An 18551-nucleotide genomic window follows, 5' to 3' on the forward strand; every position below is an offset into this window, starting at 1 on the left:
ATTTGGCATCCAAGTTTCTTGGAAGCACTACAGTACATTATTCTCTTCGTATTCCATTCATGTGACTATTTAACTTGCTGTTTGCGGACTAGGAAGCATGAGATTTACACTGATTATGCACTTGTACGTCTCTCTGGATAAGGGAATCTCCTTGCAAGAAGAAGGGAGCGCTGCATAGTTCTAATGGTTCACACGAAAGATGCTCTTTAACAGAACAGGTACAGTAGATAGATATACACTATAATAGACATACATTATAAAACACTGTCCATTGTCCAAGTCTTGCTTGATCTACAGTCCCCTGACGTTGCAGATGACCAAGGAAAGAAAACACGCAAGGCTTCTCCAGGTGAATACATATTTATGAATTTGAGCAAGGTACGTAAACAAACAGACTTGTGTTCATCACTTGTCTTCTCTATACAATTCTGAAAATGATTTCAGAATTCAGCGGATAATATACAGTACAGTATGGCATAATTTATTATGCAGTAAGTGGTTTTTCCTGTTAAAATACAGTTAATTAGCTCTATATTCTGATAACAGTAACAGAAGTCTTTAGTTAACAGAAAAAGCATTTTCAGGCAAGTTTACCAATTTGATTAACTACTTTAAAACTGACATTTCTATTTTGGGCATGATGTCATAGACATTTTCAAAAATAGCTAAATGCATCGCAATGTGATGCTTGTGGATCAGTTTTCTTTGCCATTTCATTTGTGGTACAACAAGTATATAGGGCTGTAGTGTAGGTACTCAATAACTGATTCTAATTCTAACTGAGAGCCAAAGACAGCCTAAGAAGTTGTTAAAGTAATTCAAGTTTAATTAGAATTTAAGTAGGGTCACAGTGCTCACGCCACCTGACAGCAGTACAGTAGGTGTGGCCAGACAGTTAACGATAAACCAAAATGTATTTTTAATTAAGCTTCTCTACCAAGGCGAGACACAGTTTCCCTGTGTACCTGACAAAATAATCATCCACACATCCTGCAGTGGTTGGTGTTGCGCATTTGGCTGACGGGCTAACACAGTTTGTCCAAGTGGGGCCTCGGTGAGCAGATGATTATGAACTGAGAGACAGTCTATCAAGAGCTGAGGCACGCAGCCAAGTCTCACAAAACAAACAGCATCTGGCGCTATGACGCTAGTGGCCGGATAATGAAGAGGATTTGCTTTTGTCGTGGGCCGCTTTGGGGAGGCGTTCTTCTCAACTGCCCACACCAAAAAGAAAAAAACTAACACCCTTTTGTGTGGAACACACACCCCTGTCTAGCGACAGAATGTCTCATTCAAAAGTGTCAAAGATTGAAGAGCAGGAGTGATAACTGGGTGAGAAAGGTATCTGTCAGCCAAACGAATAACCACCATACATGAGAATGCAAGCGGCAACTCTCCAGAATTCTGGAGTGTTCTCAGCAGTGGACAAAGACACTTGCACTTGCTTTTAAAAATACTGAAATATACTGAAGTATTAAAATTACAAACGACAGGTACATTTCTTTTTTTTTTAATCAATATATTTCTGTATTGGAATTGACCAATACAGTGATGTATTGTTGTGAGCTTGTAGATAAGCTATTTTCACTATTTGAAATTGGGCTTGAGTGGCCAATTCATAATGTATTATATTCATAAGTTTGGGCTGCGACGGTCACTTCCTAGAAAGAACTAGGAAGAACTAAAAGAACAAATAATGTAAAGTACAGATACTCAAAATATGTACTTTTCACCAAGCAACAGAGAGCCATATGCACAAGTTCTGGTCTCTGTTAAGTCTCTTATTTGGTGGAAATCTTCGAATCACTGTTGATTGAGCCTAATGTGATGATTGCATTGTTTGGGGCATTACAATAATCTCTAAAAGAGAGCACTCACGGAACTGTCCCTTGAGGCATGCATTATTTAAATACATAAATTGCCATTGCACGCTGCAGAGCAGACAGCACAACGTATGCGTTTCAGCTACAAGCCTTCATCAGCTTTGTATTTACATTGTTTGGGGGTAATTCCATCTACAAAGTCACTCTCTTCCTCGGAGGCAGCCATCTTTACCTTATTGATACCGCAATAATTGTCTTAATTATTTTCTGTCCTTTTCCTTTGGATTCTATTTTGATGTAGTGCTTGTCTGGTCCGTAATTTGCCTTAGTGAAAGAACTTGCTTAACACTTGAGCTTTGCCGCTCAATCATTGTTTCAATTATTCTTCAGTACTGTATTTTGTGTGTTTTGGGGGGAGTAGTTAATTACTAGGGGTGTAACGATACATTGTAACTACGATACGTATCACGATACATGGTTAATGATACGATACATGGACATGGATATTGATATCCATATATATATTGATATCCATATACAGTATATGATATTGATATATCCATATACATGGATATTGGTTCATTATGGCGATACAATACGATTCAATGATTTGAAATCGATACAGTAACTATTTAGCAAATACATGGGTTGACAACTTGACACTAAGGTCTCAGGCCACTTGCCCCCAAAATATATCGTACATTTTGCATTACTGTTCATTTTAACTTCTTTTTTACTTTCTACTTGCATGCTTGAAATGTTTCCTTTCCCAGTTGAAAACTATGTTTTTGTTTAAGTCACAGAAATCGGCTACAGTAAACAATCAAGTTATGTAAATACTGGCATTTTATTTAACAATAAGAACATTAGAGGTAGCTCTCTTCATAGTTGTTCTTCCATTCGGAGGACACCCCTCATTACTGTATGTGCCACTTTCACACAGCCCATGGGCTTACTATCGGCATGAGATGAGTGTTGAATGACTGACAAACATTAAACAACAACGACGTTCTGAAAACACAATAATTAATAAGCCAACCAACCAGTGATGGTATTGTTGACACTTGGCAGGCAGGCAATGTATATTGATGTGTTGTGTGCTCGTTCTGCGAGATTTACTTTGTGGTACAACGGCACCGTGTTGCGAAAACAAACGATCCACAAGCTCACAGCGCATCGCATCCCAAGCGTTGTGAATCATGCCACATTCGCCGTATGACACAGCATCGCCGCATAGTGTTGCTCGGGCCGAGAGGCAGGGAGAGAGATAGAAAGCAGGGGAAGATGCAGCGGCGGAGCACAATGACCACGTTCAAGACAGATATATCTCGTGTTGTGTTTATAGCGAACTACCGGTAAGACGGTAGCAACCTTCACCTGCCCGAACATTTTTTTGACTTGCCCCGGGCAACCGTTAGTGTCAAGCCCTGAAATACATAAAATATGTGTGAAATTTGTGGATAGTGCAGGTTTTTTAAGGGAAAGATGTATTATTATGGATATAAATAAGTAAACACAGTGATTCTCTGGCAAATAGATGGACATTGTATTCGAACACATATGGACAAACCCACACCTTGACAGTAACACAGCGAATACACACATATGTCGATAGACCAAGTGTAGCTACGTATGGAATGGAAAAGTAATTAAACCCATCTTTTTCTTTTTTCCTTCTTAAATTTGCTAAATACAATGCACAAATACTTAGTATTGATCAAATGTATTATTTCCATTGAAAACGATTCGATACCGATTATTTCCATTTCGAAACGATACGATACAAAGTCAAATATTTCGATAGTTACTATTGTTACACCTCTATTAATTACAGTACTAAAGTAAATGTACTACGTTACTGTCCACCAATGATTCTCTAACGTTCTCAGGGTTGAGTGAAGGGGTTAACAGTTGGTAGAGAGGGGCATGATGTGGCAGACTGGCCCAATCTACCTCCCAACACAAAGGATACAGTCATGCCTTCTTTCTCACATGTCTGTCGAGGGCCAAGAACGCCGACTTGCCCGTAACCATTTGGGTCATCGTGTGGACAGCACATTCAGGGGAGGATATTAATTGGCATATGTACAAAACAAAACAAAAATACAAACAAAACTCATGTAATATAGATTACTTTCAGGCTGGAAAACTATTCGCAGCACCCATGACTCACAAGGTCCGTAAATCTCGCTGTTAGCAGCTCTGTGAAAAGGAAAATAAGACTAAATACTACATTACAATGATTTGGACATGTGGTTGCATCACACAGTACAGAATTGTCTTGTAAGATTATCTCCTCTATAGTCTTAAATATGCACACACTACAAGACTTTTGACCTTGTGGGATTTATGAAGCAATCATTAATCACATGCAGTGCTTACGGTAGGTCGCAGATTACTATGAAAACCTGTCAGTGACTCGGTCACGCCACATATATGATGATCTTCATATATGGCCGTCTCCATATATGAAGATCACAACACTGACCTCATCAAACCCTGGATGGATACATGGAGAAGACTGGATCATCACCTAGATCTGCATATATGGAGCCAGCCAGCAACTCTACATCTGACCTCAAACCTCAAACCCTTAGATCTCCATATATGGAGCTTACCTGTTCTGACATTCCATATGTTGATCCTCCCCACCCATCCTGCCTGTTCGATGTCTCCCTTTTGACTGATACCTGTCTTACTGGTAATACATTTATTTATTATTATTTATTTATTTAAGTTTCCCTTTTAGTTGGCTTGTCAGTATGATTATTGTTTCTGAGAATTATTTTACACAGTGCCTGTCAAAAGTGTACCCACTTCTCCAGACACCAGAACACCACGACTGACATGTTTGGGTGAAACAAATGTGCATCATTTTTCTTCATTATAAACACATGGACATGGCTGACTTCTGTTGGGAGAAATTCAAATGGAGTTGAGTTTCTGCCATTTTCTCAAAGGGGTTCCAGGGACCCCCATGGGTACAGAGTGTACACATGGAACATGCTCACTTTGCTCAGCCTGCCTCTTCTCACCTTGTGCTCCAGGTATTAAAATGCAATGCATTCTGGGCCAGGCGGCTGGTGAGACATTAGTGAGAACAAAACACATTTTTGTTACATTTCATTACTATTCCTACTGTAAAACAGAAGGCAGACCAGCTGTTCATGTCTTACAGTTTCACACCGATTAAGGACCATGTAAGTATTGCTGGAATGCAATTAAAAGTTAAAATTGACTCCAAATTAGAGCTCAAGTATGAAGTATTATGTAACTTTATGAATTAAATTAAGTTGGGAGTTATAGTCATAACTCGCTCAAATCTTGACGGACTTACAAACGGGTTGGTTTAATACAAACGGTATCAACGTGGCTATGATTCAGGACACATCTGCTTAATTTAATTTTTTTAATAAAAATGTCATATAAAAGCATATAAGTATGCGCATGTCTGACGTTTATATCAAACCAAACCGTTTGAAAATCGGTTGAAAATTAAGCAAGTTATTAAAAGTATATGCCCATAGACACAATGTTATGCTGCCCCTCGGTAAGATGGCCGCCACGTAGCAACGTCGCTCTCATTGGCCAGCAGCGCGGGTGAGCCATCTAGCTTTCTATATATATCTATGATTGTAACGACCCGCCGTTTCATTTCCGGGTTATCAGTGAGGTGGGGGCTTTTGTTATGAGCAGTGATCAGCACCATTAGGCTAGCACATACCCCTTAGCTCTTGTCAGAAACTGTTACATGTCCGGAGCGATGCGAGACAAAGTCACAAATGATTTACGATCAGATTCATCAGGATGCTGACCATGGACAGCGCTCTAAGCTTTAGAGATACAGGGCTTTGAAAATCTTGCGTTTAATGGATTTAATGGAGCCTGGATGTAAAAAATCCCATAGCTGGTGGGGACGGAGGCGCTCCATAGCTACCGGAGCAATGCTAAAAGGTAAATTGACGGTCACCGCTTTCATATATGGATTATATACGGGGGGGGTACGAACATGTTCGTAGATGGCTGATGCCGTACGCTAGCCTAGGGGGTACGATTATATTCGTAGATAGCAGATCTACAAGCTTACAATGCGTTGCGACTGCTTGTAGATCTGCTATTTTTGTATTCACCCTGAGATTGGGAGGTCCATCATTCAATTCCCAAGAAATACCAAAGACCAAAGAAAATGGGACCAATGCCTCCCTGCTTGGCACTCAGCATCAAGTGTTGGAGTGGGGCTAAGTCTCTGACCCTGAGACATTCCACGTCCAGTGGTTGTAAATCATGTGACATCCAGGGGGTGTACTGGTACAATATGTGACAAACTAGCGTCATATCCAGGGGTGTGCACTTGTACATTACAGTATGTGAGAGACTAGCATCGTGTCCAGGGGGTTTAGTTCTACACCAAGCTGCCATACACCATGGAAACAGGAGACATAGGGGCCCTATTAAGCAAGACGAAAAACCCATGCGGTAATACAGATTTCGCCCTCGCTCTGCGCCTTTTCGTATTATGGAAGCCGTGGTGAGCGCTCACTCATATGGAATACCACGTTCCTGCATAATTTAGCATTGGGGGAGTGTCCATATGTTAATTATTTTCGCTTTGCGCTATTTTGCTATTAAGCCCCTTGACCTAAAAACACTCAGCGCATACCGATTCCGCCTGGGTCTGACCACGTCTTAAAAGCAAAAAGCACTGTTTGATTTTACACTTGAGCGGCTCTGGAGTGCTGCTGGAGTGTTGCCATGTCTGTTTATTATAAGCGGCTTCTTTTTCTGCAAAGTTGCTTGTAAATATTGGTAGTTGTGGTTGCTTTTCTTGTTTCTAAAGTGCTTATTTGGGCTTTTCTCCTAATGTTGTTTAAACCAGTGATCCTCACACAGCGACATTCCCATGTCAAGGACCCCCAGATGAATGCATTTGCCCAACTAAGCCAGTGACCCCCATGACAGATTTGTGTTTTTAAATGTTTCAATAACATTTTTCAAAAATATTCTTATTGTCACTTTTTTCAAAGATTACTTTTGAAAATAGCAGATCTACCAGCTCACAATGCATCACATTCATTCATTAAAACAATGAACTCTGACTGCAGGGGGATATATATTTATAATGATCATTATAACAATGTGCAAGAAAATATGTAAAAAGAAGGAAGAACTTTATATTTGTGGACAATCAAAATATGCAGGAAATTTTAATGTGGTGTCATTAAAAGGAATCTTGATATGGCAGACTCACTATCTAGAAAATAAAAACATGGCACTTCATTTAAAATAGGTTGTAGACCCCTGTTATATGCGATTCTTTTGGGAGTATGTTTATAGACCTATTTACTTGTTTCTATGAGACATGGCAACAGCGAGCTGTCTGGCTTTCTCGTTGAGATTATAAAGGGTCATATATCGCTCATTTCTAAACCTTTTTTTAAAATTAAAACATCTCCATAATCACTGGGAAGTTTGCTTTCATACGCTGTATCACACCCGACTCAATTCTTCTTCAATAAAATGCTACGAGCGAAGACCATAACATTGGGGCCGCAGCAATACGCATGGCGCACGTATGGCATTTCAACTCATTTCTTCGTCGTGACTCGAATGAAATAAAATAAAATAAACGTTATTTTACTGGTGTTTTTCAATAGAAACAAATAAAGAGCGTGTGTGCAACAGTCAGTGCATATACGTGCATGCACTATAGGCTATATTTCCTCCTTGTCGGGATGGTGAGCTGAGCTCTTCACAGCCCGTTTGTCTTTCATATTATTCTTATAATATTTGATATTATAAACACTCATGGTTCTCTCATTTCTCAGCCGTTTTTTAAAATGTAAAAATCCCCACATTCCTTAGGAATCTTGCTTTCATTCGCTGTATGGTATATGGTTCTATTTTTATCGAATTAAACAATATCAAACGAACTTGTATGTTCGGGGGTTAGACGATTCTGGGAACATTACGCATGGATTGCCAATTTGCCAGCCAATGCTGCGTATCTACTCGCAGTTCCATTCCGATCTGAAAGGTATAGGTAGGTGCCATTTCAAAGGCTTAGTTATTCATTTATGAATCAAATGAACTAGAATAAAGATTTTTACAGCTGTTTTTCATGCTTAGAACAGAAACAAATGAAGTGATGATGTGCGTATATCTCCCTCCCTTAGCATATGGCTGCGCCGCTGTAATGACTTTCCAATGAACACTGCAAGTTACTTAACAAAATAGAGACATAGGCCTACAAGCTATGCACATCATGGCTGTGACAGCTTGTGGATCTGTTCTTTTGAGGCATAAAGGTGACAGCATGCAGTGCAATATGGATAATTAACCCAAATGTGACAAAGTCATGTCATGTCTATGGTGCCAGTCTGCAGAAATGTAATACCACTTGCCGAAAAGGGCGCATCATCAGCTGGTGTCGTAAAGAGAATAGTACGGACATGTTCATTGGGTAAGCCTCAAAACTCCCTTAAACACTCCCATGACTAATTCAAGGCCGTTTTGCTCACACCACGGGGTGTCGAAAGCGCTTCTTACCTGGCCCATAATTGTAATATGACATTGCACCCGCCCCCACGTCTTAAAAACTGTAAAATTATATGTAATTAGATTCCACTTGCTTAATAGGGCCCATAGTGTATGCAGATATTTTCAGAAATGTTCAAACATCATCAAAGTCTATGTCCAAAATATATGCCCAAAATAGGGATGTCCAGTTTGAAAGTGGTTTAATGAAATACTATTTCCATGTTGTGTAGCATGTAGCCATCCCGTCAGAATTATTATTATTATTATATATATTTTTTAAGATATTCTTTTTTGCTTTCTTTTGCTAGTTTGACAGGAAAGAGGGAGAGAGATGGGGGGGAAGACACGCAGCAAAGGTCGTCGGGATCGGGACTCGAACCCTCGACACGCTTTCAGGCTGGATTACCAGCCTGGATGCCTGGACCACTCAGCCGGCCCAGGCCCCCTTCAGAATTATTGTTGCAGAGTTTACTGATAAAGCTCAGGATGTCAATTCTGCTCTGTCAAGTCAGCTCTGACTATTGGGTTGTTAAAGGTCTTGAGTGCCTATGAGCTGGTCCTGGAGGCATCCATAATAGACTATGTATTCTCACAGCCTGGCCAAGAGTCAGACGTTTGACAGGCTTTCCTGACACGTGGCATGCTGACTATAGATTATCGGTATGCAACTCGAACGCTGACGAGTTGTTTCAAGTTCCAAGTTTTCATGTCATTCATGCGAGGCGGCCGGGACAACCAGGGGAACATTGAAAAGTGATACGACAGTAGAGCCTGTCGCTTCAAACATACTGTGATGGGTATTTTGCCCATCACAGGACATGGGAGTGAGAAAGTGTTGTCTTACAGTGGTTGCTGGAAATGTGAGGAGCAGACATTTTGTGGAATGAATCCCAGAGAAAGAAATCCTGTTTAAGGTGGTGCACATCTCTAAAAGTTGAGCCCAAAATGCACTTTGGGCTGGAGGTGTTCAGGAATTGAGAGACTGGAGGGTGACGCTGTGCTTGCTGATGAGTCTGTCTAGGCTCATAAAGTAGTTTTTAGTGACAAACCCTTGTGAGACTAAGAGCTATATGCTTCTCCTAGCACTGGTTCTTCAGTTTCCACTTGAAAAGTTCTAGCAACGGAAACTCGTTTTTTCTAAAAGCTTTTCTGAATACTCAATTATGAGTGAGCTTCTAGTAGTAATCAATGGATATTGGACCCATCAATGTAAGAATCATCACAAAAACGAGTGTCACAATGTTGTGGCTGAACATTTTCAACCAATCACTCTGTCACGTGCACAAGTTGTTTCATGTCATTACGCTTCTAGTTACCGTTTTGTGTGCACATGCATGCGCGTGTGTGTGTGAGTCAATGCACGGCGGTACCTTGTAATGTTACAAATGTTACGGAAAGCTAGGAAAGGAAAGGAAAGCTAGCTTGCCTTCCCGATGCAGAACATACCGTATCTCATACAATTTGCAAAAATTATGCAGTTGATGAGGATATAGTCACCTTTACAGTTAAAGGACCACTTCACCACTTTTCAACATCTCTTCATATAATTGGTCCTCACTAATGTTCATGATAAAACACCACCATTTTTTCCTACTCAGTCTGTGTCTCATAGGAGGGCTTTGGGCAGTTCGGACACCCGTCCACCAGTGACATCATCATTAGGCAGATTTTTTTTAAAATATAATTAGATTTGTATTATCGTGAGAACGATGGCTTCAACTTTTGCATTGCAACTTTTCAGGAAAAGAAAGCCTGCTGTTTCTATTAGCTTGGATTCACCATCGATGATGTCACTGGTGGACGGGTTTCTGAACTGCCACCAAAAAATGGTGGTATTTTATCATGAACATTAGTTAGGACCAATTATAGTTAGAGAAGTTGAAAAGTGGTGAAGTGGTCCTTTAAGGCCAGATTACAGGTCCTTCCAACCAGACTGATCAATCTCTCTCTGTGGTATCCTAACACGTTTCCTCCTCATTGTCTGCACCATGACCACAACCCAGTTACCAAAACTCTGTCACATATTCTTAATGGCTGCTATGTATATAAGGGAATGTACATTGCTAGGTACAACAGAATTGTTGACCTATTAGCTAAGGACATACGTTCATGTGTTTCATCATCTGCCAAAGTGCATAAACAGTAACACTCATGTGTTTCAACTGCCATGTTCATGCGCAATAATGACAATTATGCCTTTTCAGATGTCACAGCTAATACACCAAATGTTGTTGTTGTTGTTGTTGATGAGGACAATAGAGAAGTGACAATTTTTGAAGTGGCACAGTCTGGAAGAGGCATTCCTTACCAAGGATGCTATTATACAGCTTGGTTACAAATGTAAACTGATTGTGTTCATATTTGGAAGCCTTGGTAATATCCATAAATCAGTTGTGAGAGTCCTGCAGATTGCAGGAATGCCCAAGCCAAGAGCTAAGGCATTGGCAAAATTCTGTTCAGGGTCTGCGACAATTGGCAGTCGCCATATATGGATGAGGCGATGCTTCCTGTACCTGTGATCTGTATCCTGAAACAGTTGTTGAATTATGTATATTATAAACAGCAACAGAGTACAGTCAAACTCAGGCCAAAAGGGATAGCACCGGCGACTGGGCGACACAGGGCGACTGTGGCTCAAGAGGTAGAGCAGGTCGTCCGATGATCCATGGGTCGGCGGTTCGAATCCCGGCTCCTCCTGTCTACATGTTGAAGTGTCCTTGTACCAGACACTGAACCCCAAATTGCTCCCGGTGTGCTGGTTGGTACCTTGCATGGCTTCCGCCGCAATCGGTGTATGAATGTGTGTGTGAATGGGTGAATGTAATGCACAATCTATGTAAAGCGCCTTGGATAAAGGCGCTATATAAATGCACCATTTACCATTTACCATTTATAGCACCAAAAAAAAGTCCTTGCGGTCTTGATTCCATTTAGTGCCCGTCTGTCTGTCTGTCTGTCTGTCTGTCTGTCTGTCTTTTTATGAGCGTTCTACATCATCCATTGATGACTCATCGAGGCCATCTGTGAAGCTGACGTGAGCTGGGTCTATACACAAGCCTGCACACAGTTCCCTTATTCCCTGTTATGACTGGCTCAAAAGAGGCAAAATAATGATAAGGTGGGTCAGATGAAAAGAATATATGTATTTACAAAAGGAATGAGAGAACACATGAAAAGCTGCAGCTAGGTCTTGTGGCAGGGTTGAGAGAGTGGACAGAGTGAGAGAGTGGAGGCTGAAGCCAACTAGCCCATTTAAACCGGAGGCTGATTTCAAAAACACCTTCTAAATCCTGACCTACGTTCCCTCAAAAACATCTAAAGACACAGATGCTTTCCGGGATTGAAAGGTATAATAATAAATTATTAGCAACGTACAGGCTTACCAAGTCTAAATTGGCTAGACACTAGACAGGTACAGTGTACGTATAGTAGAGCAGGACCCTATAGCATGTGTCAAAAACATGTGTGAATTGATATAGTATGGTGTTGATTTTCTTTTGCCATCCTTAACAAGCCAACTGCCTGTCACCTCCCGTTCGGTGTGTGATCACTTATTTAGTGTTTCTACAGTATACAGTGTATAACGGGGTACAGGTGGTGTCACTGACAAATTATCTTTGTTTCTGTCGTGACTCGTCAGGTGACTGCACAATCCATCAACTATTAGAAAATGATTTGATCGAGGGCCACAAAATGTTAACTGGCTAGCCATGGCTAACGGTAATAATTCTAGGCTCCCCCATGAAACAAATCACCGTCCTAACTTGAATGTTGGCCATTCACTTTCCCACCCAGATTTTTCCTGCCTGTCAAACCCGGAGCCTTCCGGTAACAAGCACACTCCTCTACCCCACATGTTGCATGGAGACGTACCTATGTTGGGGATGTCTGGTCCTTGGTCCTGGGTGAGCTCCTTGTTGTAGCGCAGGAAGAGGATGGTGTTTTTCAGGGTCAGCGCGTGGTCAAAGTACCGCTGTGCCTCGCCCTCTGCCGTGCTCTCCACCTGAGAACCGCAGAGAACCAGGAGAGAGGGTGAGAACCAGAGAGGGGGGAGGTTGGAGTTTGGCTGAAGGGGATTTTCAAGTCAACTCTTGAGTTGACTTGAAACAGAATTCTTAAAATGCCTTGTGCTCTTCTGAGATGGATCTCAATCAATAGACACAACATCGGATGTCAAATCATAAATTACTTGTATTTTGCTGCAGCAAAAGAAGACGAGACTTGCACATTGGCATCAAATCCATCGATCACTCACCTTAAATACACTTTAAGCGCTGTGAGCTTGTATATTTTCTATTTTCAATATTTTGCATCACACCGTCACCGGTGTGTGAAAAAAAGACGAATTGTTAACTTGCAGTTAATGTGTTTTCATCATTATTAACTGCTAATGGGAATCAGAAGGTCACCAGTTTGACCGTCCAATACACTGCCACACACACACACACACACACACACACACACACACACACACACACACACACACACACACACACACACACACACACACACACACACACACACACACACACACACACACACACACACACACACACACACACACACACACACACACACACACACACACACACAGTGTTTGTCATATGTAATAGTACCACTGATGTTTTGGGAAAGAAGGGAAGACTAAAAACTACTAGAAAAATGACTACTTTTGGCATTTCAGACAGTTCTTCGCCTATGACATGCCCATTGCCCACAATAGTCATGCCAGGTTGAAAATTGTTTAATTGATGAAGACTGCTTTCCACTGCAATGGCCATAAAACAAGGTTGCAATATTCAATTTCTTATTCAACATTTTCAAATCACATTTAACATTAAAACTGCTGTGTAAACATACCCAGGTGCCTGTGTAAGTATTTATCATGCATGGCCACATCATTTCTTCTGGCACGGAGATAATCCTAATAAAACACATTGCTTTGCCACCTTTAGCTGGCATGGCATGATATTTCATAATGCCTGCAAGCATTAGTCTGCAGTGAAGTGATAATGACAATATTAATAGACCAGACATCAATTATTAAAATGTGTCTACCCTATTGTCACATTTTCTCCGGACGATGTCGATGGACGCATATTCGCATATCCTTAAAGACAACTGTGTCAATGAAAAGTATTAACAACCAGTAAAACGAGGTCGTGCTGAAACAACAGAGCTCCTTAATATTGCACAGTTGAGAAGCAGGAGTTAAACTATTAATCTGGTGTCAGTGAGGTCAGATGTAGAGTTGCTGGCCGGCTCCATACTTATATGCAGATCTAGTATATCAAACCATGTATGGCTATCCAGGGTTTGATGGTCAGTGTCGTGATCTTCATATATGGAGATCCAGGTGATGATAGTCAGCTCTACATATGGTTCATTGGTTCATTTGCAAGTGTGACTCGCGTCGTGGCAACCACACTGGTTATCATGAGACTGTCACAATATGGCCATATATGATATTCCCATATATGGGCTTAATATTGATCAGTATATACAGGAGCTTGTGATTTCACGAGGCGTGTCTCGAGGCGTGATGTCACGAGGAGGTGTGACCTGACTGACGGACGGGTTTTGCAGGTTTTCATAGTAATCTGCAACCTACAGTCGCAATAACTACTGACTAAATAATAACATCATTGGATCCACTGGAATACATATTCTTCTTCTTTTGTCCCTTTTCTGAAAAGTAAAGGGTTTGGACATACAAGGTTTCCACCGACAGCGATGATATTGTCATTCAAACAGTATCTATGCTATGACATTGTCCAGCCCGCTGCCAGACAGACATTGCCATTAAAAAGGGAGCCAGGATTAGATTAATGTGGGGTTTGCTGCTCAGGGTCTCACCTTTTCCAGCTCGGCCAGGAAGCTGTCCAGCGTCTCGTCTGACAGCTTGCCCACCTCAAACATGGTGACTGCGTGGCTCTTCAGGTTCTGAAAGGCAAAGAGACGCACGCAACAAAGTCAGTAACTCCAAACGACACTGCCTGGCCATTTTGTTATTGTACCTGAAGAGGCACTTGCCCCAGGCCTCAATACAGGCATATGAAAAGGCTCAATGTATGTAATTTAGATAGCATTTTATGCAGATATACTGTAGTACTCTATAGTGTATACTTATAGTTTCATTGTACAGATATTCTACTATTAGACGGATGTTATGATTCATATCATATGATTCTTGATGACTATTTGTATGTATTTGATATACTAAGGCCTTACCTTTTCTAATATATAAACTGGAAATGAGGTACAGTGTGGGTAATGCGATATAATAGATCACATTGATTGGGAGGGAATTGTTAACGGATGATTTTGGGAAGTTGGGTTGAACCCGCTCATTCCGTGTGTAGTTATGTGTAGTTATGTCGAGTAACGTTCTAGCAGTTTAAACGTTGCAAATAACTGTGGCATGGCTTTGTCGATTACGGTGGTGGTAGAAAGAAGCAGGAGAGAAGTGGTTGGCGACCATGTTGTTGTGTGGCTCTGCTGCACAGCGAGCAGCAGTCTTGCTCTGTGCTAAGGAAGGTGTTAGGCCTCATACACACGTATGTTCTGATGTTTGGTCAAACCATGTGACTCCTATTGGAATTGCATTGTGGCAGCCATTAATCACAGACAGAGCATAGAACATTCGTTTGATACGTGTGTATGAGGCCTCAGACACTTTTTTCTGACAGACACTCCCCCCCCCCCCCCCCCCCCCGACAGCTTTTCTTAAATTTAGAATAGATTATGTGTTGTTTTTGCTTACTGTAAATCACTCTGGATTAAGAGCATCTGCTAAATGCCTAAATTGTAAATTGAACTTGGCAACTGAATGATATTTGGCGACTGAATGATTCGGATAACGTGTCATGTCTCATGACCGACATACACGCATGCACACACGCACAATTATATAGCCAAATACAGATTTTTTTCCTGCCTCCAGCCATCTGGTAGAGAGTTACTAAAACGTGCTATACATCTCTGAAAAACCGTTTGTTCATTTATTAAAAATTTAACTCATTCATATGCTGGGGAGGTAGCATCAAGGGCTGGGAGCTGAACAAGCTCAATTAAATCATGAAGAAGGCCAGCTCCATTGTTGGCCTCTGAATGCAGTCAGTCACAGAGAGGAGGATTAGAGACAAATTTATCTCAATCTTGGTAAACTCCTCCCATCCACCATACGTGGCAAGCTGCAGGATAGGTGCTCAGACTGTATAATGCATTATTGTCTCCACCAGGCCGAAGGCATGGGGAGAGAGTATGTTTTGCACTCCGTCCGTGTGTCCGTCCTTCCTTCCGTCCTTCCGTCCGTCTGTGAACAGCTAATCTCCGGCACCGTTAACCCGGTCGATGCCAAACTTTGCACACACACTCCCTGGATGCCAACGATGAACCTCTGCCCCACATTTTCCAGAACGGCCTGTTATAGCGCCACCATGAGGCAGCTTTTCACATTTGTTACCTAAAACTGCACCGATCTGCGTGAAACGTTGCATGCACACTCCCCAGAGGCCGAGGACAAACCTTTGACCTGCATTTTCCGCATCTGCCTTTTATAGCGCCACCAGGAGGCCGACTTTTGTAAAACACATTTTTTGATATTACTCCTCCAGATTCTGTTCAAAGATCTCACAAATCGTTACACAGTATCTCTATGGTCATGTGCTCAAGTTGGATCTGTCCCATATTTCATATTCCATCCTAATTGGTTATAATTGGCTTTCACAGTTTGCAAGATTGCCCCGTTTTGAACAAAAGCCTCAAATCATGAACGCAGCATGCAATTTACGTGAAATCTTTCACACATTTTCTTACTAGGCTGAGGAATATATCCCACCCTTTTCACATTGGCCTGTTATAGCGCCACCAACAGGTTGATTTTTGCAAAACACATTTTTGGAACAAAATGCCTCAAATCATCCAATTGCCATCAAAGGCGTATGAAGAAATGGCAAACGGTACACATGATCTCTGTAGTCATGTGATCAAGACGAGTCTGTTGGATTTCTCAGATTGTACACTGATTGGCTAAGATTGCCTTCCAAAGTTTTCAGGAGTGGCCCGTTTTGTACAAAATGCTGCACATGTCCTGCTCATCCAGAATTCTATCCTTAGAGATGCTATGAGTGATCTGGCTCTGCATTTCCTCAACAAAATGAAGAAAATTGTTGCAAAAACAAATAAAAAAAAACATCCTCCTAAACATTTTGCCAAACATCACACACACTCCTATCCTCCTGGTGGAGACCTGTGCCCGGAAGGGCACTTTTTCTAGTTATTATTATAATTATTATTATTATGTTTATCTGTGTCTGATGTGTTTTTTATTTATTTATCTTGTCACATTATGATGCTGAAACACCTCAATTTCCTTTCAGGGATTAATAAAGAATATCTCATCTATCTCATCTCATCTCATTTTATTCTGCAGTTTAAATTCGTACAAACTATGACAGATGTTCATGTCTTACTACAAATGTACTTATACAAATCAGATGTTCCCCACAATATCCTACTATAAATGTACAAAATCTCTGTCTGTGCGTGAGTCAGCAGTTATCACAGTATTGCGAGAACCATCCAACTGACGACTTCAAACAAGGCGACTGCCTGCCCGGCATTGGTCGATCTAATATAGGCATCTGGTTGTCCAGAACAAACGATTGGACCGATATGCCCATTATATGTGAGCGTGTATGTGTGCCTGCATGTGTCCATGTTGGGTCACTCACCGGAGAGAGGTTTCCTATCATGAGGAAGTCAGTGAGGGTGTTGGGTCACTCACCGGAGAGAGGTTTCCCATCATGAGGAAGGCAGTGAGGGTGGAGTCGAAGAGGAAGGCGATCCGTTTGGTGGGTGCAGATGGGATGCTGAAGCTGCTCATGCTGGCTGTGTCTGCTGAGCACAACAACCCAAAAAATAAAGCAATAAGCCACAACAAGAGGTCTCAGGTTACCGGGTATTTTATAATGGCTGAGAGGTGTAGTGAGACCCGACGTGTTACTTTTCAGGATTCAAATAAAGAAATTGCAAAAGCAGCAGATCGACAAGCTGAAAACGGGTTGCTTCACGTCGCGTTTCAAGCTTGCGGATCTGCTACTTGTGATGCTTTTGTGAGACACTGTAGTATCATCAAGTAGGGTGTTCATTTACCAAAAAACACAAAAAGTTAGAATATAATAATAATAATAATAATAATAATAATAAACCTTTATTTATATAGCACCTATCAAAACGAGGTTACAAAGTGCTTTACAAAAAAATATAAGAACAAATGCAGTGCACACCAAAAACAAAATATGGAGATAAGAAGAGGTTTCTGCCCGACAGCATGTATCTGTATATGTTCTATTTAACTTGCTTTCTATTTATTTCCCTCTGCTCTAACTCTGTACTCTCTCTTCTCAAAGAATACTAGAAAACAATGGACCGTGCATTCACTGCTTTACACATGTAAACTGTGACGTGACTGATTTTGAATAAATACGACAAAAACGACAACACAATAAGCACAACATGACTATCCTTCCATTACATTATTTTGCCAACAGTGCTCCTGGGGTGAACACGCACACCGGCGATGAAGGTCTTAACCCTGGCATAGTGTTAGTTGCTCTACTTCCTGTATTAACAATAGCCTCTCACCTCCTGTTCTAGTTTTTTTGGGGTGAAATCTGTGGCAGCGTGTGTACGTGCCTAGCATTTTAATGAACCCCCAACATGCCCTGGGGCGAACCCTCAGGCCTCCTCTTGTAGTGTGCATTAATGCTCCCCGCGCTTTACGTTAGCCTACATGGTAGACAGTCATGTGTATTCCAACAGCCTAAAGAACATGAGCCGTTAAAAGTAAACAATAAACAGTAAAATGGTGCTTTGAGATATCAACATTCGCAGCAGACAGATATAACTTCAAATCAGTATCATTCATGATTCTTTATTTTTTGAAGAAAAGAAAAAAATCTAGCTTCTCGGTTATTCGGTTATAGGTCAGTTATTCGTTCTAAATATCGGTTTTGATATTTTATTTCCGGTTGATTGCCCAGCCCTAACCTCTGATCTACAATAACTAAAAAAGCCTCCTTCGGGAGTTTGGCCCCTTCCTACTGTATGTGAAAGGTCCCTGTACCTCCAGACAGATACAGGTCCAGTGGGCAGCTGAACATAGTGGGCAGCTCAACGTGAAAGGGG

At 41.3% G+C, this 18551-nt stretch overlaps 1 protein-coding gene across 4 annotated transcripts in view; it reads right to left on the reverse strand.

Annotated features, from left to right (window-relative positions):
* fam91a1 (family with sequence similarity 91 member A1) overlaps positions 1-18551 on the reverse strand; it is a 64358-nt gene that overhangs the window by 10254 nt on the left and 35553 nt on the right. For 2 of the 4 annotated variants that reach the window (XM_079522350.1, XM_079522348.1), the window contains exons 13-15: positions 17149-17258; positions 14217-14303; positions 12234-12363 (exon numbers count right to left, since the gene is read on the reverse strand). In XM_079522350.1, the coding sequence (XP_079378476.1) occupies positions 12234-12363; positions 14217-14303; positions 17149-17258 (327 nt within the window). Of the gene's footprint in view, positions 1-12233; positions 12364-14216; positions 14304-17148; positions 17262-18551 lie in introns of all 4 variants that reach the window. The other 2 variants (XM_079522347.1, XM_079522349.1) reach the window with 1 other exon arrangement.

The sequence above is a fragment of the Electrona antarctica genome, assembly GCF_951216825.1.
Source record: "Electrona antarctica genome assembly, chromosome: 15".
In the NCBI taxonomy this organism is placed as follows: Eukaryota; Metazoa; Chordata; class Actinopteri; order Myctophiformes; family Myctophidae; genus Electrona; species Electrona antarctica.